We start from the raw sequence: 17,598 nt of genomic DNA, 5'->3' as shown, positions 1-17,598 counted from the left end.
GAACTTAGATGAGAGTGACTTACCATCTAACACTGATTTGAGAACACGAAGCTCTAGTCACCCAAATGGTTACTAGAATATTTTTAAAAGAATTTTAAGATGCAGCATTACTTCTCTACTTCTAAATGTTCTAACAAAATAAAAGCACAAGATTACTTTTGGTGTTGAACTTTCTTTCTACATGAATTTTTATTATCATTATTTGCTTTAAAATGTTCTGTATGTTTATTAAACAATTGTGATTTACAAAGCTATTAACAGTTGAATTTTAGCAACGATCCCACGACCAGTATCAATTACACTTCAGCAGTGTTCACTAGTTCCCTGTTCCCCTGAGCCTGTCACCTTAACAAACACACTTTTAATTGTGGCTGTTGTATTTTGGATCTCATATTATCAGTGCTGTTGACTCTGAGGTTTGGATATGTAGCTATACCACTACTCTACACTGCCGATGTACCTGAGGCCCTTGACTTCTGCCCCACTCTCTATTGCTTTCCATCTGCATCTTCTCTAGATGTTCTTCTATTAAAAAAATGAACTATACTGTATTTTGAGAGTTTTATTCATATTTTGTTCATATTTTGAGTTTTGTTCATATCTGCATTCCACATTCTTCCTTTGCCCACTCTACATTCTATAGCGGCAACAGAAATTCCTTGCACAGACTATCACTGCACTCACTTAGAAAACTTGGACTATGATATCAATTTAATTACAGAAAAAATAGGGGTGAGGGGTAATAAACCTAAAATTCTATTTCAGTTGTATTTGTGATATATATCATCTGCAAAGACCTACAGATTCAGAAAAGTAGAAAATAATTTATTTAATACAATAAAAGAAAACCAATTTTATTTAACTGAATTTCCTGGCTTCTATGACAGAAATCAGATGCCTCATATTATTGTTATAGTTTTCCTCTCCACAGTTTAATCTATGATCCATTAATAAAGACTATTTCTATATTTGGTGAGATTACAGATAAGCTCAATTTTATGAATTATGTGAACGCCACTGCTGAGATGTTCCACTGGCAATATAACTTGATTATACAAATGTATGCTTCACATAAGTTAATGGACTAATAAATTATAAATTTCAAACAGTTTTAGGACTTTATTTTAGTTCATTCGTGTCAAAGTTAAAAACTCTCTTCTGTAAGAAAACATGGGGGGAAATGTCAGATGGAATGGGAAGGAGCAAATCATTCTCAATGTATTTGCTGTGGATTGAGTTAGCCTTTTATAAAAGGTGATGAGCAATACAGACATTTTATGGTGAACATTTTGCCAGTTGTACATAGATGCAATATAGTTGCAGTTGATTCTATGGTCAAGCTGGATTTAATGCAACATTTTCTCAAGTCAGCTCCTGCCCCAAATAAAATAATGGAATAGCAGAGCCTAAACTGCAGACACCTAAGGATAGGTTTTATAATTTAACTGCTTTTCTCAAATAAATCTCAGTGATTTGTTAGCAATATTTCTTGCTTATATGAAAATGGTTATTTAAAATCAAACAAAAAGTCAAAATAATAAACTGATTATTTGTACACTTTATCTTTCTTTTAAGCTTTGGTTTGAGAGAATATGGAATCTAGTCTGTTCACAGTACAAATGTTTAAAAAGAGTATAATTTTAACCATATTGGCATTTAAAACAGTAGGGTTAAGATACTTTCCTCTGAACCTATTTTTTAATTACATCAATCCATTATAGTTTAGAGACCTGCAAACTCCTCTAAGATTAGAGATTTATTTTTTTAGAGATGCAAGGGGTTACTCCTGGTTGATGCACTCAGGAATTACTCCTGAGTACTGGTATTAATACTCCTAAAATATGGTATTAATGCCATATTTTATTTTCAGGAGACCATATGGGATGCAGGGAATCGAACCCGGGCTGGCCGCATGCAAGGCAAACACCTTCCCCTCTAGCCTCAAGATTAGGGATTTTGTCTCTGATCTTCCTAAGTATTCCTATGTGACCCATACACATATGCTGAGTAATCAGTAGATTGCAGTGACCCAGTAGAAATTTCTTAAATTAAACTTAAGTTGAAATTTCATTAATTTAAATAACCTCATTTATTTTCTCATTTTGACATTTCTAATAGCATCTGTATTTTATATTTAATGTCTCTTAATTTTGCTATCAGTTAGGTACTCCTATGGCAAACCAACTGAATAAATTCAGAGAAAGTATTTCTCTATAATTCTGAAATACAAATGTTCTTAATGACAAAGAAAGATGTGTTGAAAATAATGGTCATTCCAAACTGGAATGAAATCCAATTTAGAGACTGAGTTGGTTCTACATCTGAAGCTTTAGGTGTAATTAAATGTATTTATTTTTTCTTCATTTTCCTTTTTCATGTGCTAATGGTTATTGCATAATTAAAAGATACCTAAATATAAATAAATGTGAAAGAGCTCTTACAATATTATCATACCTCATAAAAAATTTATTCACTTAACTGGTGGGTATTGTTTTAGTTTTTGTAATGATATATATAAAATAATGTGAAATTCTGTAATACCAAATATTCTGTAATCTACAGTTTTGTGGTAGATAGTGTTCTATTCATTGTGTCTAAATTTGGACTATATAATGCTATGCAATATATTCAGTACAGTCTCTTTTGGAAAGGTTTTATATTTCTGATTGCTTAGATGGTAACAAAAACAAGCACTAAGCCAATCACAATCTATGTTCACAAAATCACAAATATTAATCTCTACACAACTCTAGCATTGGGCTCTTTATTACCTTCCAGCATCAGAAATTTTCATTTGTCATTAAAAAGTCCACCCATGCATAATATATGTCTATTTTAACTTTAGAGGCATCAGTGATAATTATAATTTACAACCCAGGACAATGTCAGGTGAAATAGACATGAAAATGCAGATGGTTGGAGCTAAATATATTACAGCAGTTAGGGCACTTGCCTTACCTACAGCCAACCTGGGTCTGATTCCCTGCATCCATATGGGCCCCCTAGCTCACCAGAAATGATTTCTTAGTGAAATGCCAGGCTACCCAGAGCATCACCATGTGTGGCTCCAAAACAAACAAACAAAAAAACAAAAACAAAAAAAGAAAATATAGATGTTCTCTTCTCACAGTCACCGCACATTCTTTCAAATAGAGTGACAATATCTCTACATGTACCAAAACAGACCAACTGGTTGTAGCTACACTGGACATCACTGCAATTATTGACTGTTCACAAAAGTTTATGTCAATTCTTCAAACAAACATTTTCTTTACTGATCTGATCTTTCCATGTCTTTCCCAGACCTCCTTTATTATAGCTGTACACATAGTATAAGATATAGAGCAAACGTCCTTAGGTATCCCTAATAATCTCAGCCAGAAGTTACAACGACTCTTAATATGTCTCTAACTTTTGCTTATGCTGGCCAAAACTTTTATCACAAGGGTATTAATGCCATATTTTATTTTCACTATCTCACACTAAAATCCTTGAGTACAGGGTAATGCTTTATAGATCTCTGTAAAGTTCCAAAACTTAAAGCTATGACTGTTATGAAAAATCAATAAATGTTTATTTCAAATTAAATGATACATTTGTGAAATTCCTAAACTAAAAAGCAATACATATAACAGTGTTTAATGGTCTATGATACATTAGTATTTTAATTATTCTTCTTTACCAAGAATATTACATAAAGTATTCCCTGGCATCACAATGAATGTTATGAAAGCTTCAATAAAAGAATTATGTTTTAATTTTGGAATATTAGGTTCCATTGATGATTGCACATTATTTGACATTTGTGAATACTTATTTATAAATGCCACACAGATACGCACCATTTGAGGAAATAATTTTGTTTCACACATTATTTACTTTGTGGTAGGCAGCTTAACCTAGAGGGCTATGATGTAATATTCTTTATGGAAACTTACCTCTCACAATAATGTTGGTAGACTTTTTAGCAGGGTTTCCCACATTATTATTGGCAATGCAGCTGTAAGTCCCAGCATCTTCTGATGTGATAGCGGGTATAGTCAATGTTCCTCCATTCAAAACTGTCTTTTCAGGCAGAATCCCAAAGGACCTGACCCATGTGAGAGAAGGTGGAGGTTCTCCTCCTGTCGTAACACATACTAATGTTATGGCCTCTCCAGGGTTTACAACTATAGGATCATCCACCAAGAGCTTAATGGACGGAGATGCTAAAAGACATAAACAAAATAAGATAAATTTATTTAGATCTACCACAATTAGAATTCAAAAGCATGCTTTATATTAATTTATTTAAATAAGTTAAAGGAAGTATTGCTTTTTCTGGGAAAAATTATATTAGATTAATCAAATTCAAACTAAACTTCAAATGAATCAAAGACAATGACTACCACTACGTAGTGTTTTTTTTTGAGGGGGTTAAGCTACACCCAGTAATGCTCCAAGGTCATTCCTTGTTCTGTGCTCAGGAGTGACTCCTGGCTGTCTTCAGGGGTCCAAAAGTGGTGCTAGGGATCGAACAGGGATATTCTGCATGCATGCAAGCACCTGTGCTATCTCTGTAGTCCTGTGTTGATTGAATCATAATAATGTACCCATAAAATATGAATAAATGAGTTACTGCTATAGAAGCACAATTATTCTATTCTATTCTGTTGGACTAGAGGAATTAAGAAGAGGAGAGGGGTGGGGAGAAGAAAGGAAGGGAATAGAGAGAGCTGGAACAGTTGTTTCTGTTTCTCAAAGTCCTTAACCCTAAATCCTAGGTGTATTTTCAACCCTCCTTGCAAATAACAGCAACAAAAATATTTTTTTGACTGATTAGCAGATATTTCAGTGATCCTACAAACAGAATATCAGCCCCTGACTTTTACACAAAATACAAAATATTTGGGTATTCAATAGCCAATGATAAATATAGTTCCTTCAAGGCTTGAGGTCACTGATTATGAGTAAGTAGACAGACCAACACATAGCAATTCTCATGGGAAATATTTTTTGCCTTAGAGAAACCATTATCAATATCTGAAAATGGTAGACTGGAAGGCACCAGGCAAAACTGAATGTTCCCAGACAATAAGAATTTAAGGAAGAAGGTATCAAGTGATACATACTTGTCAATAGATTCACATATTATATTTGCATAACATAGCGTCCCCTATGAGTAAAACAAATATGGAGGAAACAGACCTCACACTTGTAGACTCAAATTATATCAGAACAGATAGTTGAAATGAAGTTGTATAGTGCAGCTGAATTATACAAGAATAAAGAAGGGAATGTTTTTTTCAGATTGAATTCTGTAGACTGAAACTGATGGTCAACATAGATTTTAGTAAATCATTTCTTCTAAGGTCATGATATAAAATACAAAGATCTAATGTCCTTATATATTTTTTAAAAAAAATTTAGTTTAGGTTTGTGAAGAATATGATCTCTAGGAATGAAACATTCTAATGGAGATTGATGGTTTCTTTTTTTTTCTTTGATCTTATTACTACTATGGATCACAAAATTTCAGATGTCTTCATATAATTTCAGAGGATGCTGGAGGTTGTAGGCATTTTGGAACTAGCTGGTTGTCTGCAGTGATGCTGCATATAAATACTACTTCTAAACTATGAAACTGAGCTTACCTTCAAGGTACAGGTGGGGTTTGACAGAGCCCTAGGACATAGAGGAGGGAAGTGGACACTCTGTTGGTAGGTGTGGTACAAGAATGATGGCTCTACAATACAAACGGAGGGTGGGAACACTGAACAGGACTGAGGATGTGACTCAATTGGTAGAGGACATGCCTTGCATGTGTGATGTTTAACCTCATAGAAGTGTGGCCCTGCAGCAAGTACCTCACAGGCAAACTGTTGTTGCCCCAAGTACCATAGCAACAACAATGAATGCAGTAATAATCATTTATGTATTTTTAGAACATTGACAATAATGTGGTAATAATCATTTTTATATTCTTAGGACATTACCCCTTCATGGATCTGAGGCTTCAGATTCTTAAAAAGGGGCTTGATTTTCTACCCCAAACTCTGGTATATTAATAGGAAGCAGCTAACTACAGTGTAAAGCTGACAGTTTTCTTGAGTCAGAGCTATTCTAAGACACGTTTCTTATAATAGAGTATTATAAAATAATTTGAGTCATAGGCGAGATCACAAGGAAAGAGATACTTAGAAAACTCGAATGAACTCCAGTAAAAATTTCCTCAGCTAAAAGGGTATTTGTGTTTGGTTAAATATTTTCAAAAGCAGGACCTGAGTTGAGTAGATTGTTTTGGTGATGATTGTCTGAATCATAATTTAGGATTAGAGAAACGAGACAGGAAAAGAAGAAGATTCAGAAGCAGGGCGCTAATGATGAGTGGTTCATCACTGAAGGAAACCTGGTTTCCTGCTGCTGGGAACCCTGGAGAGACTGCAAGCAACATACCTTAGAACTCTCCCTGTGAGGAGGTTGGATTGTTTATTTACGAACTTCTGTTGCTTGCTTCCTGAGAACTATTTTGCAGATCTTAAATTTCCAACCTCATGCCTTTACAGTAACATATTCTTTTTTAAATTTTTTTATTTTTGCTTTTTGGGTCACACCCCGCGTTACACAGGAGTTACTCCTGGTTCATGCACTCAGAAATTACTCCTGGCGATGCTCGGGGGACCATATGGGATGCTGGGAATCGAACCTAGGTCGGCTGCGTGCAAGGCAAATGCCCTACCTGCTGTGCTATTGCTCCAGCCCCTGCAGTAACATATTCTTAAGTCTAGAGAAAATCATTAGGAAGAAGGATATTTAATATGAAATATGTTCAATAAAATTGCAGTAGCCTTTAGAATAAGCTAAGAGTACTGAGAAGTGTCTGCTGGGACAACTTTTCTAGGAAAATTCAGTGATCAGTAATTCACTGTAGGGAGATAATGTGAGATTACTGTACACTGTCCTCCCGTTGCTCATCGATTTTGCTTGTGTGGGCCCAGTAATGTCTCCATTGTGAGACTTGTTGTTACTGTGTTTGGCATATCGAGTACGTCATGGGAAGCTTGCCGGGAAGTGCGGGCGAGATACTCTCAGTAGCTTGCCGGGCTCTCCCAGAGGGGAGGAGGAAAGATAAAGAATAAAAGAATGAGTTTGGGGCGAGTAGTGAGGAGGGACACTTATCCACACAGGAAATAAATCATGGGCTGCTATGAATGAGAAAATCAGGAGGCTAAACACATTAACTTTCTGTTTTTGTTCTGTGTCATATATTTTCTTAAAAGACTGTTGTAGAAATTTTTTTGAATTTTTTTTCCCAAAAGCATCATTTAGCAGTTGAAAATATATAGACCCTAAATAAATGACATCAAACATCAATGTGAAGATATAGGCTTAAGCCATGTTTACAGATTTAAGAAAAGAAAAACTGGGATAATATTTTTTTTCTTTAACAGTCATTTCAGTGTAAAAGTTATCATTATATTTTCAGACAATTCATTGAAATCCCTTTTTGTTGTATATTTCATTGGAATACAGGTAGCAGGAAATGTTAATTTGATGAAAATAAATAGTCTTTTAGAAGTTAATTTGAAGGCTCAAAAATCCACATTTAGTGAAGCTATTCTTTAAATATAATGATTGTTGTTATAGGTATAGATCCTCATAAATCTAGAAATGATACTGAGAAAACCTATTCTTAAAAGAATCTAAGATATAGCAATATTGAAAGTAGACTTCACAAATAATTTCTAATGCAACAGAGAACATTTGCTACAGTATTAGAGCCACTATAATATGTTTCATTATTTTAATATTCACAGAACAAATATTGCTTAAAGTGATTTAGATGATACTGTATTTCCTCATAAAAAATTACATATAAGTCTCCCTGAAGAGACTTAGTTCATAATATAAAGGGTTCCAAAAAGGGGCTTCCAAAATGAGTTTTATTTGACTGACAGAACAACAATCTTTAGTTGTAACTTTTATTATTCTATTAATAAATATTATTGTATATTTTGTATACTGTTACTATTATTAGAAATGAATGTTTACCATGTATTAGGAATAGTGCTAGAATTAAAACACACCTTCACAAAATCATGAAAACATGAACTCACTATTCCTTTAACCTAGAAATCTCTTTCAGTGCTCATTCATCTGGTATACCAGTAGTCAAGAACTTTATCAGACTCAAATTACATGATTAATTTTTCATTGAGTTACTAGGTTTTTTTTTTGTTCAGGGCAACAGAGTTGCTTAATTTTTCAGTGCAGCTAGTATTCCACTACTCTTGCCACCATTATTAGAACATTTATCCTAATCCTTTTATTATGAAATATTTAAAAATTGGACATTAAATTTGTCCAATTAAAATTAAAATTGCAATGTTTATTGTGGTTCTACCAAGAATAGTCATGAGAAAGATATGGCAAATAATTTGGTACCAAAAACATGTTTTATTGAGTAAAAGAATGTTTAGTTTAAAAAGCAAAAACTAAAATCCCTTCCTAAGAGCCAACTACTAATCATAAACTTAACCCAGAAATTCAAACAAAAAGAATGTGGCATGTGAATCAGAAATTTATGAATCATTCATTGTTATAAAGTTATGAAAGCTACTAAGTTCTCTCATTATTCACCTGATTTAAATTTAACCACATTTATATTATTAACAGGGTGATGACAAAGATGTCAAAAATAAGTATGCCACTCACATAAAAGAAATATTGCATATTAATTATGTGTCTTTTTACTTAACTATTTGTCTACATAACACACACATTACTGCTAATGAATCTTGAGGTTAAGACAAATTATTTATCTGTCACACAAATAAAGGAACTGATCACCTTTTCAATAATAGGACCAGTAAGTATATAATTGAACATGAACTTAAAATAAAGTTAGTCAAGGAACTGGAGCAATAGTAAGTGGGTAGGCCACTTCCCTTGCACAGAGCTTACCCAAATTTGATCCCCAGCCCCACATATGGTCCCCTGAGCATGCCAGGAGTAATTCCTGAGCACAGAGGCAGAAATAATCCCTGAGCATCACCAAGTGTAGCCCCAAAACAAAGAAACAAAAGCCCCATCTAACCCAAAAAATAAAACACCAAAAAATTCACTCAAATTTAATATTCTTCTCTAAAACTTCTATTTAAAACAGCAGGATTTTAAAAAACATTACTTCTAAGACCATCTGGTGTTGATCCTACAGCAATATTTCTCAAGACCTCACCAGTTTCAAAGCAAATAACACAGTAATTCTGCTCTGGCTATTACAGCTACTAAAATGGAATCTGCAGCTATTAGTCTAACTCAGAGGGTTCATGCAAAAAATAACCCTCTTATTGGCTACTCTTTCACTGTCTGATAAAGGTCATTTATTTTTCTTATTATTTTCCCTTGAAAGTCTATTTTAATACTATGATTTTAATCCTTTCATACTTCTATAATTTTATCATATAGAAATGATTTCTAAAGCTATTTTGTAGTTAAACTGAAAGAAAAGTGTTGAATATATTAATTCTACTGGTCCTCCATTTGATCCTCTGAATAATAAGAGAATCCTATAAATTAATTTTCAAAGGACTGCACAAACCCAATTTCTAGATTAGGAAAACACCAAAGCACATAGTCTCCAATCTTATGATATATTTATACTTTGCTAGACATAGTAAAGATCAGAAATCACGTCAGGGACATAGATTATTGATAGCAACAAATACAAACTAATTGCACTGTAAGAAATATGCCTATGCATTACTTAAAAACACTTTAATTCAAAGTATTTTTTTATTACATTCCAACTGTGTCACCTACTTTTTTGAGGCCCAGGATATAACTAAATAAAAGACACACGTTCTGTGCTGTAGTTACTTAAAATTAGACCAGATAGGGCTTTTATTGGACTGGAGCAATAGCACAGTAGGTAGGGCATTTGCCTTGCACGCGGCCAACCCAGGTTCGATTTTTCTGTCCCTCTCGGGTAGCCCAGAAAGCTACCAAGAGTATCTCACCCACATGGCAAAGCCTGGCAAGCTACCCGTGGCATATTCATTATGCCAAAAACAGTAATAACAAGTCTTACAATGGAGACATAACTGGTGGTCCCTTGAGCAAACCGATGAACAATGGGAGGACAGTGCTACAGTTGCTACAGGGTTTTTATTTATTTTTTTTAGAGGGCCAGGGGTATTGGACAGCGTCTAGCAGTTCTCAGGACCCGCTACAGGCCCTATGTTTAGGAGTTGTTCCTAGAGGGGCACAAAGAACTATATAAGGTGCCATAGATCAAACCCAGAGAAGCTGCATGCAAGACAAGCATCGCTCCTACTGTACTATAGCTTCAGTCCTACATCAGAAAGTTATAGCGCTTTATATGCACCATGGTAATCAAAACATGCCCTCAATGTGCATTGTGGTCTTCAAAACATTATATATATATATATATATAATATATATTGACCTACTTAATTGAGTGTGATATGTACTTTTATTACCATCAAATTAGCAATATCAGAAATAATGTGTACAACTTACCTAGTCAAGGTGAATGGTGGAGCTGGAATCCTAATGTAAGTAAAGTGGCTTAAGACAGATATAAAATCTATAAACTCCAGAATGAATAAAGTTGATGAATTTCTATCTTTAATTAAATACCTGATGGTCTGTCAGGAGGACAGGTGCTCCTATTACATTATTCTAAACTAGGAGCCATATAAGTCCCACTATGGGCCTCCACTACCTCCACTACCCAGCCACTGCCATGCTCCAGGGCACTTTCCGACCACATTATAAGACACTTAATACCCACCTTTCAGAATTGCCACACCATATTTGATTGGGTTCAAATATGGTTTGAATCATGGGAACACCTACAAGAGCAATCAGAGGCCGCTCCAAAAGCCTCTATCCCTCTTGGAGAGCCTGGCAAGCTACTGAGAGTATTCCGCCCACACAGCAGAGCCTGGCAAGCTATCTGTTGTGTATTCGATATGCCAAAACCAGTAATTACAATGGGTCTCATTCCCCTGACCCTGAAGGCGCCACCAATATGGCAGCATTGAGAAGGATGAGGAAGGAGAGGCTGATAAAATGCCAAGACCAAACTAGGCTGCCAAAACAAAGAAAGACAAAAATGATTGTCTGTACTTTCAATGCACGTATGCTAGCATCATATGCATCCATTGAGGACCTGATGGTACAAGCATGAAAGATCAAGTATGACATTAATGGTCTGACCGAGACAGGAAGGCAGCAATCACATCACGCCATTTTCGACACAGGAGAAGAACTGTTTCTCAGAACATGTGATAAAAGAGGCATCAGAGGCATTGGTGTCCTTGTCAACACGAACTTGGACATGGGCATTGATTCATTCGAATGCCTAACAATCTGAATCAGACAATTACACTTGAATAGATGTGGCTCACTGCTGGCAGTTTCTATCTTCGTTTTCTAGGCACCAACATTCAATTATGATTAAGGAAAAATGGAGAAGTTCTACATGGAACTGAAAAAGTTCTGTAAAGAAGACCACACCTTCTACAAGATCATTGTGGGTGATTTTAATGCCAACATAGGACCGAGAAGATCAGCCAAAGAACTCTACATCAGGACACATGGCCTAGAATGGAACAAACAGGGTGAGAGACTGTCTGAGTTCATCATGTCGACCAAGACCATCCATGGTAACTCACAGTTCCAGAAGGCCGAATCTAAACGTTGGACATGGGAGTCTCCCAGTGGATGGTTCCACAATGAAATAGACCACATCATATTCAATCGAAGGTTTTGCCTGACCGATGTTGCTGTTGTACCAAAATTCCAAATGGGATTGGACCACCATCTCCTTCGTGCAAAATTCTATTTCACAGAGCGGGGAGAAAGGGCTGCAAAGTTTAAGAAGAAAACTCCCAAAACAACCACCAACTGGGAGCTCTTTGGCACTATTGCAGCAACATGGGAAGATGCTGTTGTTGACAACATTGACGAGGAATACAATCCACTGGTTCAGCACCTCCATGATTATACAAGGATCGCCAAGAGAGAGATAGGCACAAAAAAAAGCCTGTCTTTGAAAACTCTTGACCTTATTCACTAACGTGGTTTGGCACATGTCTCAGGCAACCACAAGCGAATGTCCGAGCTCACAAAGCAGTGCAGAGAAGCGATAAAGGAAGAACTCAAAGAGAGAAGAGCAAAAGTGCTATAGATGCAGCAGAAGCTGGGAAAAGCATTTGCGATGCCCGCCTGTCCTTCGCTAACTACAAGACCAAGATGACTGCCCTCCGACGTCCTGATGGAACTATCACATCTTCCAGAAGGGCAATGGAGAAGATTATCCATAACTTCTACTCAGATTTCTTCAATAGCCACGTCTACCTGCCCACATACAAATTGTGCAGGATGGATATGTCATTCCCAACATTCTCCCTTCCAAAATCTGACACGCCATTTCATCATTAATGAAATGAACAGCACCTGGCCCAGAAAAGGTCAGACCTGAACACCTGAAGAACCTGCCATCAGTACTCATCAATACACTGGCTCAGCTCTTCACATTCTAACTGTCTGAATGCAAGTTTCCATCCCAATGGAAAACCAGCAGGACTGTACTACTGTACAAGAAGGGAGATATCCACAACATTGGCAACTATCGCTCCATCAGCCTATTGTCTGTCATCTGCAAGCTGTTTACTCAAGTCATTCTGAATAGGATTGGCGGAACACTAGATGAAGGATAACCATGCGAGCGAGCCAGGTTCCGAAAAGGATTCAGCACCATCAATCCTATCCACATGATAACCAGCTCACTGAAGTTTCTCAGGAGTTCAAGATGCCACTTTGTCTAATGTTCATTGATTTAAAGAAGGCCTTTGATTCTGTTGAGACGGAAGCGGTCATTGAAGCCCTAGACAATCAGGGCATTCAAACTCAATACATCAGGATCCTCTGTGAGCTGTATTATGGATTCACTACCAGGATCTCACCTTCTACAAAGAAGTCATCATCCATGTCAAGAGAGGGGTTTGGCAGGGTGACACCATTTCACCGAAACTCTTCAGTGCCACCCTCGAGAACATCATGCGATGACTGGAATGGGAAGGAATGGGAGTGAAGACAGATGGTCGGCAACTATACCACCTCCGCTTTGCTGATGACATTGTTTTAATAACACCAAATATTAGCCAAGCAGCACAAATGCTGGCTGACTTTGACCATGAGTGTGGAAATGTCAGACTACAGCTGAATCTTATGAAGACAATATTTATGAGAAACAGCCTCATTCCTGATGCTCCATTTGCTCTTAATGGAACGACCATCTCCAAATGCAACACTTATGTGTATCTAAGGTCGAGAAGTCAACATGACAAATGACCTGGCACCTGAGCTGCGCAAGAGGAAGAGAGCGGCTTGGAACACCTTCAAGAGCGTCAAAGAAATAGCTAAGAGGATGAAGAACCTCCAGCTCTGGGCACATCTCTTTGATTCCACTGTTGTTCCTGCATTAACATATGCCTCAGAGACCTGGACCCTACGCAAACAGAATGAGAACACTATTCGGGTCTACCAAAGAGGAATTGAAAGCCCTATGCTTGGAGTATCACCTTTCACTCAAATGAGAGAAAGAATCCAGAGTTTCAACCTCAGTTGATGATCAAGAATCAGGGACGCTGTCTCATTTGCCAAGGCGTCAAAAATCAGATGGGCTGGTCAAGTAATGAGATTTAGAGACGACCGCTGGACTAGAGCCGTTACCGACTGGATTCCACGGGATGTCAAAAGACCGCATGGCCGCCCACCTACCCGATGGTCAAACTTCTTCATCAAGATCATGAACGATCGGTTTGAGGCTCTTCGTGTTCCTAGAATAAACAGATGCCATTGGGCAACACTAGCATGTGACAGAGACAAATGGAGATGTTACTGGCGCCCGCCTGAGCAAATCGGCACTAACGGGAAGTCAAGTGATCAAGTGATCAAGTAATCATTCAAAAAACAGGAGATGAGTATAACCAGAAGTAACCATCATGTTCCCTGAGAATTGTTTGGGAATATCCCCAAGCTTAAGTTCTAGGTTGCCTGAACATGACCTTTCCTAATGGCATGTTCATTCCTAACTTTACATTATATTTATATACATTAAATACAATAAGCGAGTTCTTTAAGTTATTGGATTTAGCACTGTTCTCCCATTGGTCATCGATTTCCTTGAGCAAGCACCAGTAATGACTCCATTGTGAGACCTGCTGTTACTATTTTTGGCATATCAAATATGCTACGGGGAGCTTGACAGGCTCTAGCGTGCAGGTGGGATACTCTTGTTAGCTTGCCAGGCTCTCCAAGAGGGACAGAGGAATTGAACCCTGGTTGGCTGTGTGCAAGGCAAACACCCTACCCGCTGTGCTATCGCTCTAGTTGAGAGAAAAATGAAAATTGTCTGCCATAGAGGCAGATTGTGTAGTAGGTTGGGAGTAGCGGGAAGCATACTGAGAACATTGGTAGGTGAAAATGTACACTTGTGGAGGGATGGTTATTCTATCATTTTATGACTGAAACTCAATGATGAAAACTTTGTAACTGTATCTCATGGTGATTCAATAAATATATTGGATTTATAGAAGTAAAATGTATAAATTTAAATTTTGAGAGAAAAAAACGGAGAACAGTATAAATCAATAATCTGCTGAAAAAAATGCATAATAGAAATAAGAGTATTATATTTACTGACATTGTGAAACATACTCACAAAGATAAAATATTAACCATGTTTTCATCTATTTCAAATACTGTCCCTATGCACCCAGATTAGGTGCATAACATTTTTAAGGGCAAGAAAGAAGTAATACAGCCATACATTTATATATTGGTAAAAAAATGGATAGAGAAAGATAATAAGATATGTGAAAAGACAATAAAACTTTACTTTTGCTTTTAAAGTTTGCTATGTAATGCTAGTTTATTAAGGACATGAATGCTTTTATTTTACTAAGTATAGTTATCAGTTGACAGGTAAAGTAAAATTAACAATAGCATGAATCATAGATACACATGATAATTAAGCATTATACTAATTGTTAAATTTGGAATACAGAAGTAGTTTAATAAATTAGAGAAAGAATATCACATGTTGATTGTTGAAGTGGGTCATAATACACATATGCGTTGCTATTAATACTTTGGCCCTTACAAATAAATACTACCAACCCAAGGCAGGGATTTCTAGCATATGAAGGATTGGTATTTTGGAAGCTGTTAAAAGGAGAACTAATTCTAGAGCTGAGCTCAATATGAATATTTACACCAGAAAACCACAAAATATCTATAAATATATATCTAATTTAAACATATACAAGAAAGACATTGCATATATATGTGTATATATATATACACATCTCATATATATATATCTTTTAAATCTAGTATAGTAATGATTTCTTAGTATTGTTTTTATGTTTATATTTATTCTCTATGGTTAATTCAATTAAATTTTAAATAAGAGAAAGACCAAAAAATTCACAAATGATTAGTATGTACTTTGTTAAAAACAAAAGTGTCCAATCTCAGAGATTTGAATGTAAATGTTTTAGTAATTAGGAGTCAATTTACTGGACTAAATTTAAAAGCCATGAAATTGTGGTTTATATTGGATAGAGTAATAATTCAAAACTACAAACCTCATAGTGAGTGTTCCCTAGTATTCAGTTGACATACTGTAAATTCTAACAGCTGCTTAACACTATCATTACTGTTGAGTCAATTCAAATCTAACTATCATACCAGTTATATTTCTTATCTTGGGATTTCAGACATTCAGAGAACAGTAAATATATTGTTGCAAATGTTCTTAGACTATGGCACTACATGATAAGGAGCTATTTTCGTAAGATCATTCTAAAATACAGCACACATAAAGAAATAAAAGTAAACTGCACAAAATGGAATATTGCTTAAGGAAAGATTAGAGCCCAATAAAACCTTTAAAGAATTATTTTTTCATGAAAGATAAACCAACTGAATCACCTTTGAAATCAATGCCTCTCTACACATAAGAAAAGCATGAATAGAGCTGGAGACGTAGTAAAGTGGGTAGGGTGCTCACTTGGTACTCAGATGACACAGGTTCGATCTCTAGCACCCCATATGATCCACTAAGCCCTGCCAGAAATGAAGCACCACTGAGAGTGCGTCCCCAACACTAAACAAAAAAGCAAGAATCAAAAAGGTACTAAAGTAGTGGCAATAGTTTATCTCTTCAAGCACTGAAATTGTAGCTTTTACATTCCAGTTCTGATATTTTCAATGTAAGTTTTGATAAAACCACATTTTTTCACTTTGTGATCACATTTTTGTGATTATTATGAGCTACTAAAATATCTATTCAGGGAAACAAACACCAAATCCTTCTACTATTGATTTTTTTTTATTTTATTGACATTCTCAATATAATATAATTTATTTGCCTACTTAACTGTCAAGAACATGAAAATTAAATTCATATTACATACTATTTGTCAATCTGCACACATATAATAATCTTTTTCTAAACCTATAAATTTAATATATTGTTTAAACGAACAAAATAATGTTTAACATGGATATTACTAATAGAAAACCTTTCTATTGTCAGGTTCCTTGAAATACAGTGTTTTTTTACAGTCCATAATGTCATAATTCTATATGATTTTCATTCATTTATTATTGCAAAGTGAAAAGAATACTAAAATTACAATTTTTATTTGATTGAGCTAAATTTGAAACAAAAATATGCAATAAGGGCTGAAGCAATAGCACAGTGGTAGGGCGTTTGCCTTGCATGCAGCCGGCTTGGCAGAGCCAGGTTCGATTCCTTCACCCCTCTTGGAGAGCCCGGCAAGCTACCGAGAGTACTCAATATGCCAAACACAGTAACAACAAGTCTCACGATGGAGACGTTCCTGGGCCCGCTCGAGCAAATTGATGAACAAAGGGAGGACCGTGACCGTGATAAGGTAGAACATTAGTTAAGAGAATTAAAAAGATGTGAGAACAGAATATGTTTTCCTTCCTTTTGTTCCTTCTCAGTAATTGTCTTTGTAGATTTATTCCCAGAAAAACTTAAGAACCCAAATGATATGTGCATTTCTATTTTTCTATTATCTATTTTTTCTAATACCTTCACCTATTTATTTTCTGTTGTGCCTAACTTTTTCTCTTTACTTTAGAAATATGTATTTTCATTGCATTTAACATGAGAAAACTATTTTGAACAAATCTATTATCTATTATTACATGTTAAACTGGACTATATGAAACTGCCGATAATTCACAATTTTTGAATGACAAACACTTTTCAGAAAAATAGAGAAAAATATTTTGGCTATGATTGCTAAAAAGAACACCACTTGGAAGTGCTTTATCTGATGAATAAAAACTTGCTTTTTCCTGAGTTTAGTATAATACTGCAATGTTAAAACTAAATAAAAACTTAGGATAAATTCAAACAACAATCACAGTTTTTTTATGTCAACAAATGTATAATTGCTTGCTGATAATTTCTATTCTTATCAGATCAGCGTAATAAGTGTCATTAATAGAAGAGAGAACATCAATTCATATCAATACATTCCTAAT

The 17,598-nt window shown here is 35.6% G+C and overlaps 1 protein-coding gene across 1 annotated transcript in view; it reads right to left on the bottom strand.

Moving 5' to 3' along the window:
• MDGA2 (MAM domain containing glycosylphosphatidylinositol anchor 2) overlaps window positions 1-17,598 on the bottom strand; it is an 873,366-nt gene that overhangs the window by 257,632 nt on the left and 598,136 nt on the right. The window contains exon 6 of the mRNA XM_056133738.1: window positions 3,939-4,208. Within this exon, the coding sequence (XP_055989713.1) occupies window positions 3,939-4,208 (270 nt within the window). The remainder of the gene's footprint in view (window positions 1-3,938; window positions 4,209-17,598) is intronic.

This window comes from Sorex fumeus, unplaced genomic scaffold, assembly GCF_029834395.1.
Source record: "Sorex fumeus unplaced genomic scaffold, SorFum_2.1 ptg000098l, whole genome shotgun sequence".
NCBI classification, from domain to species: Eukaryota; Metazoa; Chordata; class Mammalia; order Eulipotyphla; family Soricidae; genus Sorex; species Sorex fumeus.
Note: the sequence above shows the minus strand (reverse complement) of the source record. Positions and strands in the feature narration are given on the sequence as shown.